Raw genomic sequence first — 23597 nt, forward strand, 5'->3', positions numbered from 1 at the left:
GAACAATTCAATGGAATCTGTTATTTTAGACACTATTTGATCCATTTCTGCCCTTCCCAGCATCGTAATTTAGCTTTTTCTTTTGTTTTACTAAACAGGGTCCTACAAGTTTGCTGTATGCTTAAATAACAGATGTGGTTAAAGCTGGCAGCACTCAAGGGCAAAACCAGTTATTATCTGCCAGAGATTAGGTATTACATGTTAGGCCTGAATAGACAGGATATAAACATTAGCTTGTTATTTCCTGGTTCAGTCTAAATAATCTATGCATAAAAAGAAAGAGACAAAAGGACACATGAAGGAATGATTTGAGAAACTTTCTTCTTTTTGTAGCTTAAGAAGCATCACAGTGCTGCAAATGTGCAAACTTTTACATTTTCTTGTATTTTGCATTTTCTCTGTGTGTGTAGTCACCTGGGCTCTATGTAGTAGGACCTGAACCTGTTTTCCACCAGATATCAGCTCGCAGACGACCTCCAGAGCACATCCAGCAAGTTGCAGTCCACGACTCTGCACTTGGACTGTCCAACCACAAGATTCTGAAAAATTAGCTAGTAGATCATTGATGGACACCACAGAGGGCCGTCAATGACTAGAAGGGGAGACACAACACACGACAGGGCCAAGGCTACCCATCTGGCAGTATCTGAACTTTCAAAATTAGAGCACCAGCCGATCTCTAAATAATAAAATGCTACATGCACCACAACCAGGACTGGCATTATTTTTAATACATCAAAACCAAGAGTTAAATAAAACTTTATTCTTTATTTTTGTAACACTTTATTTCATTAAAAACATTAATTGGAAGACAATTATGCTAGCATCTGTTAAAGTCTAGTATTTTCCGACCACTACATTGATCAGCCCAACCATAAATCATTAGGCTCCAGTCAAAGGGAACACCTTCTTCTTCCCTGACCTCCTGCACATACTATATTTTTCCATAAAGCTTCTGATTGACTGTCACATCCCCTTCACTGAGTCCCACAATGGACTTCTACCCTTTAGAATGGCATTTTAGAAATTAGGCTTTATTCATGCCTTCATTAACAAGCTTAAAAAAACCAAGCTATTAAAAACACAACTTCCCAAGTCATGCAATCGAATCATACAAAACTAAAGAGATAAAATTGTAAATAATTCTGGCTAAAAAAATAGCAAGCTGTGTTAATCAATGGTGAGCTAATAAAAAACAAAATAGACAACTGATAACTGGATGAGCTCAGACAGCATTAGCATGAGACACTCTGAAGGCTTGAAGTTTGCATTTTGACTGCTGGTATCTTAGTTTCTGAGAACTGATATTCAAATATAGTTAGACAAGGAGGTACAATGCTAAGTTATCAACAAACACTACCCTTCATGAACTTTAGTATTGTAATATTACTGTAACCGTAATATTGTTACATCGCGAAACAATAAGTAGTCCTAATTAGTAACAGACTAATAAGCAAGCGAGTGCTGGGGGTGATAGTTCACCATGTTAACTTGTAGTTAAACTGTCAGTCACTGTGAAACACATTTCATCATATGGGCCACACCTTCAAATGGGCCAAACCAGTAAAACAATCACATAATAAACTATAAAAAAGAAGAAAAAAAAGTTTTAAAGTGTTTAAAAACGTGACTTCACTGCAATTGTCAAGCCGTCCAGTGGGTCAAACTAGACATTTTAGTGGACTATTTCCCATCCCCACATATTATCTGGACCACATATTTGACACCCATTAAAAAAATGTTTTTGAAAAACCAAAAAGAAAAGAGTCACTGTAGTTAGTGAGACGTGAAGCAGCAATGCAGCAGCTCTCTATTCTATCATCTCCTGTGATAACTATTGAAAATAGCAATTTAGAATTAGCATTGGGCTCAGATAGTTAGCCAAACCGTGCTACTGGCAAACAACTGATCTGCACAGCCAACCATTACTAGTGGCAAGTGAGTGGAGGTTGATAGTCCATTTTCAATCAAGTGAATTAATAAGACTCTGAAATGAAAATGAAATACTTTGTTGCTTCTTGCTATCTGCTTGTATTCTGTTAAAAGTTTAGCATTAGCATGAGGTACTGACAGCTAGCCAAATCATGTAGCTGCCAGACAGCAACTCAGAGATATTTTCACAACTTAATCATCAACACAACTGCCACTGTTACTAGAGGCGAGTTAGCAGAGGCTTTTATTTTCTTTGGATGAAAGCAAGGTATGCTGGGTTTTACTGGAGCTAGACTGGGGGCAGGAACCTTTATAGGCTATAAAGGTCTTAGCATTAAATGATGCTGTTGAATATATTGTTTTGACTAACAGAGCTTAAGACAAGTGTGACTTTTCATCAGTCTGGTTTGTAGTTTTTAATTCAATAAAAAACAAAGTGTAGTCATATCAGCAAAACTCTATCCTGCCTGCTTTAAATCTTATATAGCCTTTGCTATATCAATTACAGTGACCATACTTAGGCTTTTGACTGATGACCTTTGCAATAATCAACATCATAAATCCAGCTTATAGTTTACCTGCCCTTTCTCATTTGCTACAACATAATGTCTGCTTGACTGGCAAAGAGAAAGGAAATGAAGCTGGCGCCTGTCAGATTCGAATTCCCCAAGCCCGTGCATTGAAGTGTCTGTCTTAAAGGTGTATGCAAGTCTCAATGTTCTCCGGAAGGGACAGCCACCCCTCCTGAAATCACACATAAGACCAGGAAATGCGCGCTCTGCTTATTCTAAATCTTAGTGATCATCACTTCATCCTACAGTGCGCTCTCTCCCGAGGCCAATTACATTCCATCAGGCAGGAAGCCGGATGCCGGATAAAAGACATGGGGGTATATTAAGCCACACTCGAAGCACAGAGAAAAGATACGCTGTTGCTGCATAGCTAGACCTACATAAGATAATGAGGATGACATAGTTAATGCATTGGCAACATCTGACTCCAAGATGTATTTTATGCAATAAGACAGTATATAGATGTGGTTGGCACAACAATTAGACCTTAGACCGTTTGTGTGACTTAATTAATGTTAAGCAAACAGGAACTCCACAATTGACAACCAGCGAAACCTGTGAAATGTGAAGGCACTTGTCAAGGCAAACAAATCAAAAAGGCTCATTGTGTTGCTGTTGCTGTTTTAAAAAAAAAAATGAAAAAAACAAACCAAGCAGGCAGCAGGAACATTTGGAGAAACAGCAATGGAGCTGGAGATCTTTTCACCTCTCCATAATGACAGGGTTTTTTTCTACTTTTCGACACCCACACGCAAGCGTGGGTGTACGGATGACTAGGTTGTTCAGCCTGTTACTGAAACTACATTCACAGTGCAGACTCTGACCATTTGTGCGTGCAGGGACCTGCACCTTCATTGAGCTGTAATTTAATTTCCTGTGATGACTTTCATAAGGTACACGTAATGGGTTTGGATATAAAGACCTTGATAGCTCTTACTGCAACAGAGATTTGCGCCTGTTGGTCCACTCTTGCAAGAGAAGGTCGTGGAAATGAAAAACACTCCCACACATGGCACTCTTATTTGGCAAATAAACTTTCTTAATAACAGTGTTTACATTAAATTTCAACCTCCAAACCTCACATTAATCTGACAGTCCTGCGTATATCTGAAAAGTAAAAAGTCCTCTCTCTGTGACAGCAAACCAAATAAATGACACATTTTCAAGTAAGTCCTTCTTAAGTGTACAACTAGTTTCCTCTGCCTTGGCACACACATAATCTGTTTTGCCTTGCTCTGATCTTGTCCTAGTATGCGTTTCTCATCAGCCGAAGGCCCTCGGCACACCGCAAACAAACCTCAGAGGTAATTAGTGCGCCTTTCTCAGACTCTGCAGCATCTGCTAGTGCAGCAGCTCGTGCCGATGGAGTGGCAGCTACTGGTAGAGTCAACCTGCCCCACCAGGTGGATTTCTGGACCAACCAGATGCCATATTCACATTTCCTGCCTCACAAGTTTGCGGGGTATTTCCCACAGCTACCCCCTCCTCTCCCCGCTTTCCGCACGTCTTTGATCTTTTGCTTTCTCCGCTCTCCTCTTTCCCTCAGCCACTCAATAAATCTTTAGCTCTTCCAGCTCTCCTCTTGCTTTTATTTCTCAGATCTCCTGATGCGCTGATTGCCCGTGTGCTGTGTCCAGTAAGATTCCCAAGGCTAAAAGCCCTGCACAGACCATCTTGGACTCAGGCAGAGGCTGATGAAATATAAAACCCACCCCACATCAAATAGAACCAGTGTTGCGATATGCATAGGAGCCAGGTGAATCACCGAGGTACACAGCGAACTACAAACAACAAACAGCAGGTTCACTTTCCAAGTGTCCAGCATTATTAAGAGCATTTTTCACACCTATAGTTCGTTTACTCTGGTCCGAATCAGTTGATGACTTTGTAAACTTGTAGCTTTTGCCCATGTTTGTTTTAACACAGCGAAAAATCCAAGTGAACTCAAAGCGAACCAAAACGACTAAAGGATTGTGCACATTACCTGGATTGTGGGGGTCAAATCTTAAGCATTATACATTATTCTAGGATCCTTTGAATGAAATGGCTTCACCATTATTAGAAGTTAGAGAAGCAAGCTTTCCAAGTTTAAAATATTAAATTTAGAAATCAGAAACAGAAAGAACTCAGAGAATTCACTTGTTCCACATGCTGTCACGTTACAGCCTTTTTCCAAAATTGATTAAATTCATTTTTCACTCCAAAATTCTACACACAATACCCCATAATGTCATTCAACATTGCGATGTCGAATATCTATTGACTGGTGGTCTTTTCTTGATTTATAGTCATTGTAGAAAAATAGTTTCAAATTCAGTATAAAGTTAAAGTTCAGTAAAGTTAGTTTCCATGACATCAGTTTGAGGTACATCTTCAACGTCAAAGTCTTTTAGACTTTCTAGAAAGCAAAAGATTATGTTCATGAATAAAACAAAGCAAACATATTTTCTTAAAATTCCCTGATAGAAGGAGAAGAAATAGACTTCCGCAATCCGCAACCTCATGCTTCAAAATTCATCTCTTACTAAACTGACTAGGATGCTGACATCATGGACAGGGAGGGTTAACTGTGAGAGTCCAATGCATTAAGTTCACCATGCAAGACTAAAATTGCATTTAAATGTAGAGGTTTCTTAAAAAAAAGTTTTTGTCAAAATTAAGTCAAATTAAATTAAGTCCTTCTTTGCAATAATCAGATCAGTATTCCTCATGTTCTAAGAGATGGTTTGACCCAACCTCTAATCTACATGGAAACATGTCAACTGCAATCATCGATTGTTCAACCCAGGAAAGGGTTCAACAATGTTTGCTAGGTAGTTACTTTTTTTTTTTTTTTTTTAAGTCACAATTTCCAATTTCTAAACTACAAGTAATTTGTGGACTGTCCCTATTATTCTACTTTGAAACTAAGTATAACCAACAATGTCAAAGAATCCAGATTTAAATGTAGGAGAAAATTATGCAATTGCCAGTGTCTAATATGCATATTTTTTTCCCCTATTTAATTCCGTTAAGTTAAAAAAAATAATGATACTCATTGAAATGTTGTGAATTCCCAAGTATTTTTGCACAGTCCTGAAATTATTTCCCCAAACTAAATAGTTGAATAACATTAATGAGTCCGACTATCTCAAGATGTCTATCGCTACGTTCACACTGCAGGTCTTAATGCTCAATTCCGATTTTTTTGTCTGCTTGTTCACACTACAAATAAAATGTTACAGCAAAAGCTCTCTAGTGTGAACCCTCAAAGTGGCCCGCATGCGCAAAAGAAGACGTCACACACAACACGCTCTGTTTAGACTCTGACCAAACAGTATTGTTTGACTGATGGCCCTTAATATAAAGACTTGTTTCGGACTTTACGTTTCCCAATTTTGCTTTAAGCGATAAAGTTATTTTGTTATTTACATATGGCCTAATAATTATCCTTATTGCTGTTTTAGAGGAGCGGTGCTTCAAAGGATAGTTGCAGATTTCTGTCAGAATCTGCAGATTATACAGTACAAATAAAATGTTCACGTTTCTCCAACGTTGTCTTCCAAACAGTTTCACTGGATGGCCAGGAAGCGTTCACGATGTCTTCTCCGGCGCTGATAATTGGCATCTGTCTTGTGTCAGTGACATAAAAGACGGATTTAATGCGACATGACCGTTCAAACAGCAGTCGCTTTCTAAAACATCAGATATGTATCGGATTCAGTACCACATACGAAAGTGACCCAGGTCGGATTCGAAAATATTGGATTTGTGCCGTTCACACTGTCATACCATGATTGGATATGGGTCGCATAGGGTCAAAAAAGTCGGATTTGATGCGCTTTCACCTGCAGTGTGAACGTAGCCTATGTGTCAGTTTCCAGTCCGTTGCAAGATCAATTAGTCTTCTCTTTGAACCAGATTTGCACATCCATCACCCTGTAACATTGATGCCAGTTTTCTGTTAGCTCACACCGTTTAACATCTCCTTCACCTCAAACTATAACTTGTACCTTCCATGACTGACCTGAACCCTTTTTCACCTGATCTCTCTGCCACTATTGCTTTTTGACCTTTGGCCTAAACTTCACCCTATTCTTAGCGGGGACCTTTAAATGCTTTAGGTTGTCCTAGTTTTCTATAACAGTGCGAAAATTTTGGATCTCTATTTGGATTTTTGACCCGCACTCAAGCTGCAAAAACAGCTTTACTCTCAATCTCTCCAAACTTTAGGCACTTGTCGTGTGTTTGCGTTGTACTGTACAACAGTCTGTTTTTGTGTTTGCTTGAGAAAGAACGTCACAAGCCTGAAATCTGGCAGGAATATGTTCAAATCCGTGCTCCTTGTAGAACAAGCTGAGAAGGATCCAAGACTCATTTCAGCGTAGCAAGCAGTGCTTGTCTCAATAAACCCTCAACTTTTAAGACAAATTTTCCCAATTATGCCTGCGGGGCTGTTCCAGTGGGCTGGTGAAGGGGAATTGTTATTGAAATGAATGCAGGATAGAAAATTGTCTTTTTGTTCCACACAACACAGACAGCAACATTTATCTGGGCTGTGCTGTTTAGTGTTGATCAATGGTCTGGACAAAAGTGCTCATTATCTATTTCCCTGCAGAGCACGCGTCCCTGTGCTAAAACCACAGACGGTCCCCGCATTGGATGAATATCATTCACCAAATGTCAAACGCTGAAAGTAATAAACAGCTCCACCAGTAATGTTTTGGCTTCAACACTGGCTAACAGCCACGAACAGCCCATTTAACGAGCGCAGATGCACGGTCCCTTGGGAATGGGTGGCAATGAGACACCAAAAGATGAGAAAAGAATGATAACGCGACAGGAGGGAGGGTGCTACAGTTCATCGTGTAAGGGCTCTCCCTCCACGTGGTCCAGAGCTCCCATCAGCAAATTAATTATCAGTTTAAGTATGATCTCAGCTGTCTGACTCCCTGGCTGTTCAGCTACTCTTCCTCTGCTCTGTGGAGAATAGTTTGCTGGGTTAGCGAGCTAATGTTAGCAACTAAACTGTTAAGAAGGAAAGCTTTTAGCTTTTTCACCTTGTACCCCTGCATGACAGCATTCCTCAGAAACTAAAGGTAAGAAGTCCCTCCTCACATGACATAATCAACTAAAGGTTTAAGACTTCAGGGTAAAATTTTATACAGCCATTATCATTAAAAGGTAAATTGTTTTTACTATTTTTAGAATACTCTTACAGTTCTATTAAAAAACACAGACTTAATTATTCGACACCAAATCACAGATGATAAGAAACAGCAAACCAAAGATGAGAAAAGAATGATAACGCGACAGGAGGGAGGGTGCTACAGTTCATCGTGTAAGGGCTCTCCCTCCACGTGGTCCAGAGCTCCCATGAGCAAATTAATTATCAGTTTAAGTATGATCTCAGCTGTCTGACTCCCTGGCTGTTCAGCTACTCTTCCTCTGCTCTGTGGAGAATAGTTTGCTGGGTTAGCGAGCTAATGTTAGCAACTAAACTGTTAAGAAGGAAAGCTTTTAGCTTTTTCACCTTGTACCCCTGCATGACAGCATTCCTCAGAAACTAAAGGTAAGAAGTCCCTCCTCACATGACATAATCAACTAAAGGTTTAAGACTTCAGGGTAAAATTTTATACAGCCATTATCATTAAAAGGTAAATTGTTTTTACTATTTTTAGAATACTCTTACAGTTCTATTAAAAAACACAGACTTAATTATTCGACACCAAATCACAGATGATAAGAAACAGCAACAATTTCATCCTAATCATATCAGTGCACATTTTAAGAGTGCTGTATATTGTACGGTAAAGATCCTTCTGCATAATGAAATACCTTGAAAAATACTGGATTTTGCACAGTGTGTTACAGACACTCATGTTTCCCTCAATTCACAACAACAATCGTCTCAATGTGTGTCTTATTGTAAGGTAAAGATCCCACAATAATGGAGAGAATAACCCATCAATCACATTAGCAAAAACCCCTGCGCAAACACTTGGAGGCAGTAGTGAAGAAGAACTCCCTTTTAACAGGAAGAAACCTCCAGCAAAAAGGCATTTGGTAAGGGGTAATAAAGCTTTTTTTTTTTATAATTCTAGCTAATCTTACATCTAAATACAAGTTCATAAAGCCAATTTCCTCCCAACTTAAATGCAGCTTCTGTTTACTAGCTGTTTTGTACATAAATAACAACATTTGTTTCATAGTCATAATTTAGCAAACACAGATATTAGTCTTAATGTTACAAAAAAATCATAAGACAAAAACAAGGAAACATCAGCAGTCACACAGTGTAGATGTCTGTCATTTTATTGTGAAAATCAATGACAAGACCAAAATGTTTTCACATGTGTAGGAACAAATTTGATAGATTTTAGGGTGGTGTTTTGCACATTATGTCTGTGCATGATTCCTGATTTTTAAACTGCTGTTTCCCAACTAATCCAAGCCTTTTGCATCACTGTTTTTTTTATTTTTTTATTTGGGGTTTCAGAGAATGGCCTTTTTGTATATTTCATATTTTTGTGTAAGCTATCATAGCAAGTAGTTACGATTGGTACAATTTCATGGTCTCAGTTAAAACCTAATAGTGAAAAACAGGTTTGCAACTTTTATAACCCTAGTTATTTTATAATATGTATTGGTTAATCTGTTATTTTTTTAATTGTTCTAGCCCTATCCCCTAACCCTGTTTATTAAGAGTTCCTCACTGAGATTAAACGGTGCCCCTGCCGTGAGAGCAGCTAGTCAGGGTTTAAAAAGTCAGGACCGGATTAAGCAAGTAATTAAAAGTAAGTAATTTCAAACGTACTCAGAGTAAACATGAGATTAGAAAAGGTGAAAGAGAAAGGTGGTGGTATTATAAAATATTCAGTGGGAGTGGTCGTATCATGTGAAAATTTAGAAGTAAGTTTAATGTTTTTGTAGCATCTCCAGGTCATGGCCTACTTAAATACATAAAAACTGAATATGAAGGTGCACATATTCACCAATATTAAGCTTGCATAGTAGGCATATAGTCACAATAAGTCCATATTCTGCATGACCACACTCTATAACTATGTTTTCAGTCAGTTATCAAGCAATTATTGCTTTGGTTTTTAGTTTTTTTTTTTAATTGTTTTTTTTTTCATGACCTTGTAAAGTATCAGTACCAGAAGAGTCATTCTCCCTTGTTAACACCTATAGCAGCTGATACACTGTATAGTAGAAATGGTGCTATTGAAAAGCACTTTGAGTGCACTGTTAGAGTAGAAAAGTGCTATATAAGGACCAGGCCATTTACCATTTACTCTCAGTGAAAACAAAATACTTCATGCATGCACTCAATGTACAGTTCATTGCTAGCTTTTGATATTTTGGGGTGTGTCTCGTTTGATGATCTTATGCAGATATTTTGAAATAATGAGATGAGAGAGCCAGCCCAACAGACCAGCCTTTGTCCCTGAAGCATCAAGTGCACTGTACCTACTACTTAGTAATACTTTGTTTAAACACATGCCATGTCCCTCTCTAGCCGTAGTAAGGTAGACGAAAGGCTACAATTAATGTGTGAAGGGATTCTGGTGACACTAAACTGTGTAAGCTGACAAAGCAGCATTCCAGCTAAGTTATAAATAACACAGAAGAAGACTGGCTTCACTACACCAGGCTGTGATTACTAGTCCACCATCTCTTCCCCTCTGTTTGAAAATCTCTTAAGTGCTCCATTACTACAGGGCGTAGTTCCTCTTGTGCTGACTTTTTTCCACTACCAGTGAACTGGAATAGAACCTGTGGATCTTAGTAGTATCTGCCAAATGCAGCAGTTATATACAGGGATGGGAATCACAGTATGATATTATTACAACAACAGTGGTGTTCTATTGCTTATACAAAGCATATATAGCTTGAGACAATCATCTGCAATCTGTGTAACTGAAGAAGAAAAATCAGGAATTTTGCATCTATGCACTTATCGGGTGTCAGTATGTGGGCATTTCATTATTATGCACTTTTAATAACATGTCAGTTCAATTAATTAGCTCCCTGATTGGCTTTTTCCTGCTGTTTGCCATTATCCCCTGTTTCTTGTTCTTCTGTGAGTTTCTTCTTCATTAATGCAAGTTCGTGACCTTGCATATCTAAAAATAACACAACCAGGAAAATATTCTTTCTTTTAAGTTGAGTTGATGCAATATGAAATGATACTGTATTGCACTGTTTCCTCTTGTAATATGATATGATATTATTGTGGTGTCATTATTTTGTCATGCCACTAAGTTGACTATTATAATGGATCTACCAAGTATGAAGAGAAGGAAGAAACCTTCTTGAGTTAATAATATGGGGGAATGTGGGGAAATATATTATTTTGACAACATACATTTTTTTAAATGTATGAACAGACAACATTAATTAAGTACTATTAAGGGACTAAAATTGCCCTTTTCTTTTTGTACAACTTAGAAATAAGACCTACGCTCAGTAAACTGCTGTCAGTAACACGAGTCAATGAAATTCACTGTCTATGCTAAAATAATTGAACATTTTTTCTGTAATAATATTTGACTTCTCTGGTAGTTTTACCTTGAATTTAACTACGGACAGCATTGGGCAACAGTGTGTACCTTTTTGTTATACCCATCTATCTCGATGTCATTGTCTCAGCCTTGGCCTCCATGCATTCATCCACCATCTGCTCTACTCTGAAAGTCTCTGCCTTCAAACTTTACACACAAAGAACTCAATGAGTTGAACCTTGATGGCCTCTAAGAGTTGGACGCTCCACTATGACCATTTGAGTTCCATTTGAAGTCTTTTACAAACCCTAGAAACAACTTGTCACAAACCCAAACCCCATTTCAGAATGGCTATATTGGCAACAACCACTCAATGAGAAGAAAACATCTCCAGAATTATTCCCAAGGACATGGAGTAGTGACCTTCCTGGTAAATATGGTTGAAACCCAAAAGTCATCTGTCTGGTCGAAACTGACATATGCTGGCAATGTTTTCACATAGACTAGAAGTCAGACCGTCTCTTAAGAAGCAAATAATACAACTCGGATTATTTCAAAGAATGAATTAAATGAATTTATCTTTGTTCTGCTTTTTTTGACACGGTGACAACTAATATTGCCGGTACATGATTGTGAACAAATTAGTGTTACTGGAGACTGTTTTAAAAAATAAGCAAATTAATACTATGAAGCTATTTACAGTTTTGTGAATTAACTCAGTAGGATAAGCACAGGATTTAGAAGCAAAAGGTCGTAGGGTTTGAGTTAATCTCAAGTTAGAATGTTTTTTTCATCCTGTTTTCTCTATTGAGAAATTGTTTACATTTGGTTTATTTTTTATTCTAATTAATAAAAAGATATAAAATAAATCTTGAACACAAATGTTCTCAAGACGGAATTCTAGGTCTCGTTGAAGATGTACTTTGAACTGACTAGATGTCAAGAAAAAACCATCAGCTGATGCTTATCCAATACTACAATGTTTGCTGGACTAGGATATTTTTCAAAATATATAAAAACACAAACACACACTTTTCCGACTTTCCTATCGGAACACATTAACCCTGGAGTTGCTCCCTTGTTCCAACATCTGACTCCCAAGGTAACTAAAATGTGATGTATTTTACTTTGCTTTCAGGGGTTAACTGGAAGACGAATTGTTGTATTTGAACTTCTGGGATCAATAACTCATAAAAAACCTTATTCAAACACCAACAACACTTCCTTTCAGTCACGTTAAGCAGACAACAAGCTAGAAGGTTATTTTCATCCAGACACATCATTTTCCAACCTGGACAAATAATGCTGGTAGAAGTTGGCTATGAGTTATATGAAGATCTTCAAGATGCAACAACAGAACAAAATTACTCAAACATTCACACTTCTGAATAATATAGACTGTTTTAAGAACATTATTTTATAATTTTCTGCTGATGCAATGAACATTTAATAGTATTTCTGCTTAATCCTCTTTTGTTTGACCGTGTTATTACAAATAGCTTAGTTAGCTTTACTCAAAGAGATTTGTACTCTCAGACATTTAACAAAAAAAGAGAAATTAGCTCTTGTTGCATAAACTCAAGCAAAAATTAAACATAATCCATAATCCTATGATGTATTTGTTGTACATAGCTTCTAGCAGAAATAGTTCATCTGTGAGATTCTTGCAACATCTGGAAAAAAGCACCACTTTTCTTGCCTCAGACTAGTGGCAGAAAAGTCAATTGTCAAAGTAATCACTGAGTCACTGGTATTGATCAGTACCCGCCCACACTTATACACCCTCCTCTTTCCAGATAAATAGTGACAGTTTTCTAATACTATATAGTGAAATGAAACACTTTCTTTTTTTGTCCTTCTCAGTAGACTCAATCAAGATCACCATTATGTCATTATGACATCTGTGTTGATGCTGTACATGTACAGCAGTCCCTGCCTGACCTGACTCTGACTGCTGCGCTTGTCTGTGTTGTTATAAAGAAAGAAAGCACATGGGCTCAGGAGCCATCAGCTCTAATAACGATCCTAATGGTTGCACCTGCACATGCGGTGGGCTGTGAAATGTAGCCGAGGAGAGGTGTTGGTCTGGAAACACAATGTCCGCCATTCAGTTCGATGCCGGAGTCCTTAAAATCTGTCGCCGGCAGCCGGGTGACACGGTGCCACTCATTTTGCAGTACAATTTGGGTCAGCGTTGGCTGATATTTTAAGATACAATAGCCTGAAGTGACTTCCCGGCATGTGCACGTGTCAAAAAAAATGGCATCAGCCCATGAATTAGCAAATCCAATCAGAGTTTCGTGATAGCTGTCTGCTCAGAGGGGCCCTCATGGGAGGACACTGCTAACTGTGGCTTCTGTGGTTAACAAGCACAATGAGAAAGGGTTTCTTTTTGCAGATAAAAGAGGGCTTCAATGGAAAAATGTATTTCCTTTACTGTGCCTGGATGGTACAGTATGTGGACTATTGACTGGAAACTCATGGCTGCTGCTTTAATCCATCCTCTAAGTGAGTCAGTGTCTGAGGATGAGGATTGTTGGAAACAGGAGCAGGAAGCTGTATTATGTTGGAGGGTTTTCTTTTTTCACACCCAGGCTTCTGTGTATGTGGGGTGCTGGCAGTGTGTGAGATAAAGCTGTTTTAGTGCTTACAGGAAATCCAACCCATCCATCTGACCATCGCATAATGGACTTGAAGGGGGGGGGGGTGCTACAGGAACTAAGGATATTTGATCAAAATTATCATGTGCAGCCCTGTGCCATTATATAGAGTGTATAAAATACTGAATGGTGAAATAAGTTTTTAAGCTCTTAGATTTATGGGTTTCACTTAGTACATAGTACAGCCTGTCTTATGATGCAGGTTCCCCAAACTGACAATGCAATTCTTTATGTACTGTTAAGGTATTTTAGACAAAAGTGCAAACAAGTTTTATACTTCTTACCAGAAATACTTGTGGTATAATTTGGTTTGTCTGTTTGTTAACACGATCAGTTGTTACTGCATTGCTCTACCATATGAACCAAGAAGCAAAAACATGCATTGAAAATCACACCCTAAATTCAGAAAAAATATATGGAAAAAGTACACGGTTGTTTTATTTGTTTTTTGTTTTAACAAAAGCATTGAAATAAATACTATAGAGTAAAAGGTACAATATTTGAATCCAAAATATAGTGGACAACAAAGCAGCATAAGAGAAATACTTAAAGTACATTAAAACTGTTACCAAGTACTTGGTAAAATGCACAATATTACATGCAACACAGCAGTACTCTCGCTCAGCAGCTTTGTTGGGAGGCAGGAACATTTGGGGGGTACAGGTACCACCCCATGACCCCCTTCTGTATATGCCCCTGGCACTGAGGCAGTGGCAGGACTGCTGTGGATTAAGGGTTCATGAAGTGTGACTCCACTCACCATGTTGACTTCTGAGACCATGTCTATGCTGGCCACGTCTATGCTCATGCCGACAGCGACAGGGGGGCCTAGAACAGAGTAATTATGTCATGATTACAGACCTCCACCTCTTCGTCTGACCACAACACTGTAAATGGCGCCAAAAATAAAGCTGGGGGATAAATGCGGAGCATACCTCCAAAGTCCGGCCTCAGTCGGATGTCGTATCCTTTAAGTAGTTTATCCACCGTCTCCTTCACAAAAGACATGTTGCCCGGTTCATTGACGCTGAAATGACAGCAGAAGCAAAGAAAAGAAAACATCACCTTGACTCCCGCATCAATCAGCCCAGGCAATAACCTTGGCTTCTCAGAAAAGAAAGAAGAAGAAAATAATGAGAAGATCACTCACCTTTTTGCGCAACACACAATCGAACCGATAACCAGTGCGGACAAGACGCGAAATTGACGAAGCTTGTGCAAAGCAAACATCCCCCTTTTCCTTTTTGTAATTGTAAAGCACGAAGGCAGCAACAGCAGAGTGCTCACCCCCCTGCAATCAACAGCCGAGACGGACACTCTTCAAATCCAGAGTAAATCCATCGATTGCCCCCCCCAAAAAAGCAAGAAAGTAGATTGAGCCGCGGAAAAGTCAGCAGCTCGCTGTGGATGGAGTCAGATGTGAAATATGGGCTGACATCGCCTCCCTGTCATAAATATTGGCTCCGCTTTCCTTTTTGCCGTCTCTGACTGTGCGAGAGGCTCTTACATTCAGGAGCTGAAGCGCATATTGATGAGGAGAGAACATACAGGGGGGTGATGCTGCTGCTGGTGGTGGTGGCGGCGCTGGTGGTGAAGGCACTCGGCTTGTTCAAATTAGAAGCGAAGCCCCAACACTTAAAACACTGTAAAAAAAAAATGCTGAGGTAGAATCTGCAAATTCAAGCTTTAAATCTTATATATTTGGTGAGCTGTTAAACTCTTTTTCTTTTCTTTTTTAGGGAATGCATTTTAAACCAGACTTTTGTTAAAATCCACTTATTTCTGCTAATAAACCTTGTGTCTATTTTTGGCCCTAGAATTTATCAGCAGGGGCGCATTTGCGGTTTCTTTTTTGTTTGTATTTTTGTTTGTTTGTTTTTTGAGGACGGTAAAGATATATATTTTTTTTAAATTTAACAAATAAACATCAAGTTGCTTGAAAACTGGGGGCCAGGGGGGCAGTTCAGCAAGTTATAATTCAACTTTATGTTTACATGTTTATGTATGCATTCAGCAATAAATAAAGTGGCTGACTTGTAATCATTTGGCAGTTGCACTTACTCAGAGTCATTGAGTAATGATAAAAAAATTATGGTTGATTCTGCTACAGAATGTGGGGGATTCCATTTTGTCACGGCTGTGCCTACTTTAAATGGATCTGCCTTTTTAACAGGTTTCTTCCTGTTAGAAAGGAGTTTTTCTTCCCACTGTCCCCAAGTGCTTGCTCAAAGAGGGCCGTTTGATTGTCGGGGTCTTTACTTTACAATATAAAGGACACTGAGGTGACTTTTGTTGTGATTTGGGCTATTTGAAAGACATTGAACTGAAGTGAAAATACACGTTTAGTTAAGCTTGTTTCCACTGATTACTTATCTTCACTTCCTCGATTACCTCAGTAATCAGTGGACATGATTTTTAGAACACTAATTAAGCCTTTGCCCCACCCCTTCTCCGACTCTCAAAAACACCCACATTACAAAGCACTAAGCCAAACTCGTTTATTAAAATTCTCATTTTTTTACAGTGCACCCCACACCATCTTCACCAATCCCCTTCCCTTGGGTTTCCTGTAAAAATGGCGGGACCTGAACAATATGGAGTGGGGACAGGCAGCATTTATCAACCCATTAATCGATGCTTATGATTTATTGGCCTGTTATCTGTTGATAATGGCCCTTTTGTGTCTGATTTAAAATGTGTGGACTGCACCATAAATTATTTAGAGAGTCGGGGTCAAAAATTCGAGAACAGGCTAATTAGGACCGCGTGCACGCGCGGACGCACTTGCAAAAGACCCAGTGGAGGAGCCTGGATGAGGAATGCGCGTGCTGTGATAGTTCATACCTGGTGTCATAGATGGCGATCAGCTTCTTGTTTTCGTTAACAGCATTCCTGAAAGAAGAAAGTTGATGACATCATTAATTAGAAAATAACAGGAAGACACTGAAAATGAACTTCTTTCCTCCCGTCTGCAGCTTCATGTTTCCCTGAATTTAATTGTGGTTATAAGTTTATTATTTATTATTATCACTGGTCTCTTATGCGTGTTTGAGCCTGTCTGATGTGTTGTGTGACTGTGCTCTGCATAGCCTCGTATTCCACCCAGTCTTGCCTGCAGTAACGCAGAGGTCTGAAACAGTGGGATGCCTGCAGGGCAAAATATTGAAAGCCAGTCGATTTCCCCCTGGAGCCCCCTCCAGGATAAAAAACATCTCACAACACCTCCCCCAACCCTTATCTTCCTACCACAGAGGTGGTGGTGAGTTTTTTTTTTTTTTGGGGGGGGGGGGGGGGGGGGGGGGGCTTTTTCGCCATCACTTTCATTCACACACGTCCAAACGGTCAACACTCCGCGAGCTTGTTCGCACCAGGCGCGGTGCTGAAATCACGCTCCCGAGGGTATTCTGGCTGCAGCTCCCGTCCGCAGACTGCACCTCCAGACGGATTCAAGAAAGTAGAGGGAGGTTAAGTTTACCAGCTAATTATCGTCTACGAAACATGGAACTCGGCTACCCTCTTATGGCAATCGTCAGGATGATAACTACTCTGACGTGTTTCTTGCGAGCGCTTGTTTTAGTGGCTCAGGGTTAAACAAGCCGACCGAATGCTGTTTCTCTCACAGTGATTTGCCCCCAGTCTGTGTTGTCATACGGGTCGCAGACTCTTCACACATATGGACACACAAGTCATTTCACTTTGTTACTCATAGTTACTGTCACGAATAATGACACATTTTATGACCTGGAATGGGTGAACAGTGGAAACAGTGTCAAACATAAGGCCAGGAGGCAGGAATCGGCCAGGCAAAGACTCCAGTCCGGTCAACTGGACAGCTCAAATGTGAAGAAGTGTCTATATTTGTAACTTTTAACTGTGCTTTCATAAGTTTTACAGATTTTTCCATTGATAAATATGTCCCACATGCACCCCACGCTGCCTTTACCAAACAATTAAAAGACAGAAAATATCCTCATTTTTTTCTTTGTTTACAGTGAATAATCTTTTTTAAAAAAAGAATTAATTAAAAAAAGAAATTTTCTGTGAACTAATGAAAGTTGTACAGTTTACAATTACAGGACAGTATGAGCAATGAAAGCTCTTTCTGTAATTATACACATTTATCATGTTGTTTTACTTGTCCGGCCAACTTAATAAACCAATTTATTGATGTTTCAAAACCTGACTTTATTTCAAAACCCAGTAGAACTTTGTCTCTTTTGCTTTATCAATAATAAACAGAATAGTTACAGCAACTATAAATACAAATATGTTGGGATAGCAAGTAAACTAACTATAAGGCACAATTTAAACTGTTAAATAGTCATCTAGGTGGATGGCATGAAAGGGTTAAAAGAGTGGACAGTGGAGGTAGCACAAATCCAACCAACAAACAAATTCTTTTTAAATACAGATAATAAAAATCACAAAAACAATCTCTGCAATAGTAAGTTATTAATTAAGCTGTTTTAGTGAAATATTTGTAAGTATTGATAACACACAGCTAGCATAACAAAAATAGGCTAAGAGTCCAAATTGCAGTCTAAAAATACATGTATAAAAATTGTTCCTATTAGCTAGCCTACAAGGATCAGCTGTTAGCTAATGGCTACATATAGTAGTTCAAACAAATAGGCTATTTAGAAAGAATGACTAAACTACTGAAATCAGGCACTTCTTCATAAGAAATAGCAAAAGCTAAAGAGGCCAAATTAAAATCCTGGTTAAATGATTTCAGTAGTGTGCTACTGTGTGACGTTTGAGGTGCAAAAGTCCGTGGAAGTAGTTTGAGCTCCCATATATTGCATGCTTCTTTCACATCCTCATTAATGGACGATGTGGAATTCTGCGCATCCTCCTTCCAGCCCACCAATGGGGAGCACCTATTTGGTAATTATTAGCCTCTGTTGCGGCACTTCATTCTCTCGCACCGGCAGTAGGCGGTACAGGAAAGGGCACAGAGACAAGAAAATTGTGGAGCGAATCCGGTCTCCTCCGAGGTCGGTGGACACCAGCGAGAAAGCACTCCGTGTGATGCTGCTGCTGCAACACCTCTGGAGGCGATGCGGGAAACGCGGCAGGCACTAAAGAATAAACGAGGCGGTCAAGCCTATAGGAGGAGCAGAGCAGACAGACTACTACAACAGCTGCTGATGGGGAAGCGCTGATTGAAGGAGAGAGAGAGAGCAGAAAGAAGCTAAAGAGAAGGAGGAGGGGAGAGAGAGCCGACCAGCACGGGAATTTAGTGATTGGACCCGCGATCTTCCAGTTTCGCCGACTGGAGACCCCAAAGCCTCCTGTCGCTGTTTGGAAAGAAAGCAACAAAAACTAAACCTTGCTGGTCATGGATCCTCGTGCAGGTTAGCCCCTATTTTTCCTCCCGTTACCTCTGTTTTTTCCTTCTGATGAGACAAATAAGTGTGAGTTTCATGGGGTTTTTTCGGTGATGGGGAGAGTGGGGAAAGGTGGAGAAGAGGGATGGGAGGATAGGGGGTGGCCCGTTTATTGTAATAGGCTGGATTGGAACGCAGTGGAAGCTTTTACACAATGGGACTGATACTGCAGGAAACATGCCTCTCTATGAGCCTCTTTTATTTACCAGCCTATGTGGTGTTTTTGAGCATGTCGAGTTGTTTTTTTCTTTCTTTCCTTATTGGAATTTTTACCAAAAAATTAATTAGTTATTTTTGTTTAATATTAAATAGTTGCACCTTGCACCCCCGTCACCCCCCGCCAATTGAACCAGAGATTGTCCCGCTGCTTGATTTAGTGTTTGCTGTAATGCTCTCTGTATGCAGTGAGGTGAAGACTTTTCCCGTGTCTGGCCTTACGGGGAATCCTTGACCTCAGTGTTGTTTCTGTGTTATTTATTGATTCTGTGATGCCCTTTTTATTCTGTTCTTTGTCTCCTTCTGGGTGTGTGTGTGGTAGCTCTCAACAGTAAAATGAGCCGGATATCCGTCACGGCAAGGCTCCTCGTTTCTCTCCTGCTTCTTTGCAGATGTCAAAACAGGTAAAGAGATTTAAAAAATAAACAAAAACATAATAATAATAATAAAGTTTAACAGTTATATAAAGCTTTTTTTTCCCCCAAAAAGTAAATGGATTCATGATACTAAAGGTACTTTTTCTAATTACTCAGCACCTGCGAGCATGCTGAGATGTTTCCGGTTGTGCCATTTGTACATACCAATCTGCTATTTATAGGTGTGCAGACCGATAGAATGATACCAACGCATGTATTGGTATCTGATCGATAGTAGTGGGATAGGAGCGATACTTTGCTTCTGTTCTCTAAGTTCAGTATCTAACCCACTGAATTGTGTCAAATTAATTACTTTTTGGAAATGGAAAAATATACCTCAACCATCTCTTATTGCGACTTGACTGTCATGTCTATTTTTTATGATCTATAGAACAGAAGTTGACTGAAAGTGCATCAGGGACAGGCGCATTTATGTTCCCGGTCTCCAAAAAACCCGGTTTTAAAATACATGAAAAGCTGAAAAGTGTGTTTTTCTGTGTTAACTCTTTATTTTGGAAAGTAAAAATCACACTGCTCTAGTGGCCATTAAAATGTGTTAGAATTTACAAATTGATTATCTATCTCATAAATCAAGATTTACTAGTATCCCCTACACAAGCTGTTTTTATATGCTAAAAGTATCGCTATTGGTATCGGCTTTGGCAATACTGGCCCTGTATTTACCCAGTAAACAACTATTGAATTCAGAATCAGAACAGAATCTGATGCTAAGTGACTCACTACACTATCGTATGGTAGAAGTTGGTATTAAACCCAAGTACAACTTTTTATCTCTATAATGAAATACATATTTTGAACACAACGTTATAGCAGTTGTTACTTCACATTTTCTCGATATTGTGTTCATTTTGGAAGGTTTTGAACTTTTTTAAAAGGCTAAGTTCAGTTTTGCTTTGCGGTCAAAAGCATTGTGACAGATTTTTACGCCTCTATTTGCAGGTGACTCAAAGCAACTTCGAATTTTTAGATCCCGCTCCCTTTGACTGATTGCATATCCGAGCTGTTCTGTGCTCTAATGCCGCTTAAGCAGGAAGATCTGTCAGCAGTCCACTCTCATCCAAGTCGATCAAACCCCATTTTTGACCTTTTGTGCGTTTCCCTCTCTTCGCCGCTTGCCGTTCTTTGTAAAAAGATCCTCCATGCTGCCTCGCTACCCCGCTGTATTTAAAGGAAGAACTCATTTGTTTGTATTTGGATCACATGTCAAACCCTTAATTACCTCTACTGGTAGATTTGAGGCAGCGCTTGTGTTCAATAATTAATCGCAACAAGCCTGCCGTTAATGCGGCAAGCCAATTAATCACAACAATTGTGTTGTGTTGTGTTTCTGAGGTCTGCTTCCTTTTGTTTCCTTCCACTCTCAGTCTCTGCCAGTCATCCTCAGAAGCTGAGAAGGAGGTGGGCACCAACGATAACAGCACAGTCTTCACCAGAATCCTGGACGGGCTCCTGGACGGTTACGACAACAGGCTTCGGCCAGGGCTCGGAGGTTCGCTTCCAGCTATTTTGTGTTTTTCTTTTTGTTTCTTTTTGAAAGGAACATTTAGTAGTCTTAGTACAATAGTGCCACATTCGGACCTCCCACTGTGCTAACCCTCTAACCCTACTTTGGCCAGGGGAAGCCTGGTTTCCTGCTGTGATTTCATGCTCTGATTCATTGGAGAACGCTGGGAGACTGGCAGGTACACGGGGGTTGAAACTGCGCAAGCAGATGTGGAATTTGCTCCCGTGTCAGCCGAGGTGAAGGTGCACGCATGCATGTTGTCAGGTGCTTTTGTTTCCTTTGTTCCCCGTGAATGCATATGGCTGTCTCTTTTTCAAGCAAATCAATCAAGCCATCCTCAACACGGCCTCGATTCTGTGTGCTGAGGTGTTTTTATTCACTTCTCACCCTGGCAACAGGAGATAACCTTGAGAGGCAACAAATTGCCATTCAGAGATGGAGATGCTTCAAATGAAGGCTTTTGATTTTTCCTTTCTGCAGTCGTGCTGTTTCCCGTTGAATTTCTGCAAGCTCCTGACACTGGTCTGGTTGGGCTTGTTGGTCATGTATATACAGGGAGTGCAGAATTATTAGGCAAATGTGTATTTTGTCCACATCATCCTCTTCATGCATGTTGTCTTACTCCAAGCTGTATAGGCTCGAAAGCCTACTACCAATTAAGCATATTAGGTGATGTGCATCTCTGTAATGAGAAGGGGTGTGGTCTAATGACATCAACACCCTATATCAGGTGTGCATAATTATTAGGCAACTTCCTTTCCTTTGGCAAAATGGGTCAAAAGAAGGACTTGACAGGCTCAGAAAAGTCAAAAATAGTGAGATATCTTGCAGAGGGATGCAGCAGTCTCAAAATTGCAAAGCTTCTGAAGCGTGATCATCGAACAATCAAGCGTTTCATTCAAAATAGTCAACAGGGTCGCAAGAAGCGTGTGGAAAAACCAAGGCGCAAAATAACTGCCCATGAACTGAGAAAAGTCAAGTGTGCAGCTGCCAAGATGCCACTTGCCACCAGTTTCCATATTTCAGAGCTGCAACATCACTGGAGTGCCCAAAAGCACAAGGTGTGCAATACTCAGAGACATGGCCAAGGTAAGAAAGGCTGAAAGACGACCACCACTGAACAAGACACACAAGCTGAAACGTCAAGACTGGGCCAAGAAATATCTCAAGACTGATTTTTCTAAGGTTTTATGGACTGATGAAATGAGAGTGAGTCTTGATGGGCCAGATGGATGGGCCCGTGGCTGGATTGGTAAAGGGCAGAGAGCTCCAGTCCGACTCAGACGCCAGCAAGGTGGAGGTGGAGTACTGGTTTGGGCTGGTATCATCAAAGATGAGCTTGTGGGGCCTTTTCGGGTTGAGGATGGAGTCAAGCTCAACTCCCAGTCCTACTGCCAGTTTCTGGAAGACACCTTCTTCAAGCAGTGGTACAGGAAGAAGTCTGCATCCTTCAAGAAAAACATGATTTTCATGCAGGACAATGCTCCATCACACGCGTCCAAGTACTCCACAGCGTGGCTGGCAAGAAAGGGTATAAAAGAAGAAAAACTAATGACATGGCCTCCTTGTTCACCTGATCTGAACCCCATTGAGAACCTGTGGTCCATCATCAAATGTGAGATTTACAAGGAGGGAAAACAGTACACCTCTCTGAACAGTGTCTGGGAGGCTGTGGTTGCTGCTGCACGCAATGTTGATGGTGAACAGATCAAAACACTGACAGAATCCATGGATGGCAGGCTTTTGAGTGTCCTTGCAAAGAAAGGTGGCTATATTGGTCGCTGATTTGTTTTTGTTTTGTTTTTGAATGTCAGAAATGTATATTTGTGAATGTGGAGATGTTATATTGGTTTCACTGGTGAAAATAAATAATTGAAATGGGTATATATTTGTTTTTTGTTAAGTTGCCTAATAATTATGCACAGTAATAGTCACCTGCACACACAGATATCCCCCTAAAATAGCTAAAACTAAAAACAAACTAAAAACTACTTCCAAAAACATTCAGCTTTGATATTAATGAGTTTTGTGGGTTCATTGAGAACATGGTTGTTGTTCAATAATAAAATTATTCCTCAAAAATACAACTTGCCTAATAATTCTGCACTCCCTGTACACTACTTGTTCCACGTGAGAAGGAAAGAAGGGCTTTTTTGTATTTTTGTTTTCATGCCACATGCCTGATGTGTCATTGCAAAAGCCCGTCCTCTCTCACATCCTGGTAACGGTTGCTACCTTTGACAAGAGGGCCTATAAATATATATTCAGGCTTTTATTCAACAAGCTACTCTGCACAGAGTGACCAAGCCCAGCTTCCCCTGGTCCACATTGGTATTCAGAGAGTTTTGTGATTTTGGAACAAATGAAAGAAACAAGTTGCCTGTTTTTCCTCAACATCTT

At 39.8% G+C, this 23597-nt stretch overlaps 2 protein-coding genes across 6 annotated transcripts in view; one reads left to right on the plus strand and one right to left on the minus strand.

The window, feature by feature from the left end:
* LOC146360941 (gamma-aminobutyric acid receptor subunit beta-3-like) overlaps nt 1–23597 on the minus strand; it is a 91903-nt gene that overhangs the window by 41430 nt on the left and 26876 nt on the right. For 2 of the 4 annotated variants that reach the window (XM_084922338.1, XM_084922337.1), the window contains exons 2-4: nt 16495–16542; nt 14586–14677; nt 14411–14478 (exon numbers count right to left, since the gene is read on the minus strand). In XM_084922338.1, the coding sequence (XP_084778464.1) occupies nt 14411–14478; nt 14586–14677; nt 16495–16542 (208 nt within the window). Of the gene's footprint in view, nt 1–14410; nt 14479–14585; nt 14678–14800; nt 15267–16494; nt 16543–23597 lie in introns of those variants that run through there. The other 2 variants (XM_084922336.1, XM_084922334.1) reach the window with 1 other exon arrangement.
* Nucleotides 16545–23597, plus strand: part of LOC146360942 (gamma-aminobutyric acid receptor subunit alpha-5-like) — a 46097-nt gene continuing 39044 nt past the window's right edge. Inside the window, exons 1-3 of one of the 2 annotated variants that reach the window (XM_084922342.1) lie at nt 16545–16566; nt 19618–19660; nt 21058–21182. In XM_084922342.1, coding sequence (XP_084778468.1) covers nt 16560–16566; nt 19618–19660; nt 21058–21182 — 175 coding nt within the window. In that variant the 5' untranslated portion in view covers nt 16545–16559. Of the gene's footprint in view, nt 16567–18472; nt 19008–19578; nt 19661–21057; nt 21183–23597 lie in introns of those variants that run through there. The other variant, XM_084922341.1, reaches the window with a different exon arrangement.

Source organism: Perissodus microlepis, chromosome 23 (genome assembly GCF_051167445.1).
Source record: "Perissodus microlepis isolate ML-2025 ecotype Zambia chromosome 23, ASM5116744v1, whole genome shotgun sequence".
NCBI classification, from domain to species: domain Eukaryota; kingdom Metazoa; phylum Chordata; class Actinopteri; order Cichliformes; family Cichlidae; genus Perissodus; species Perissodus microlepis.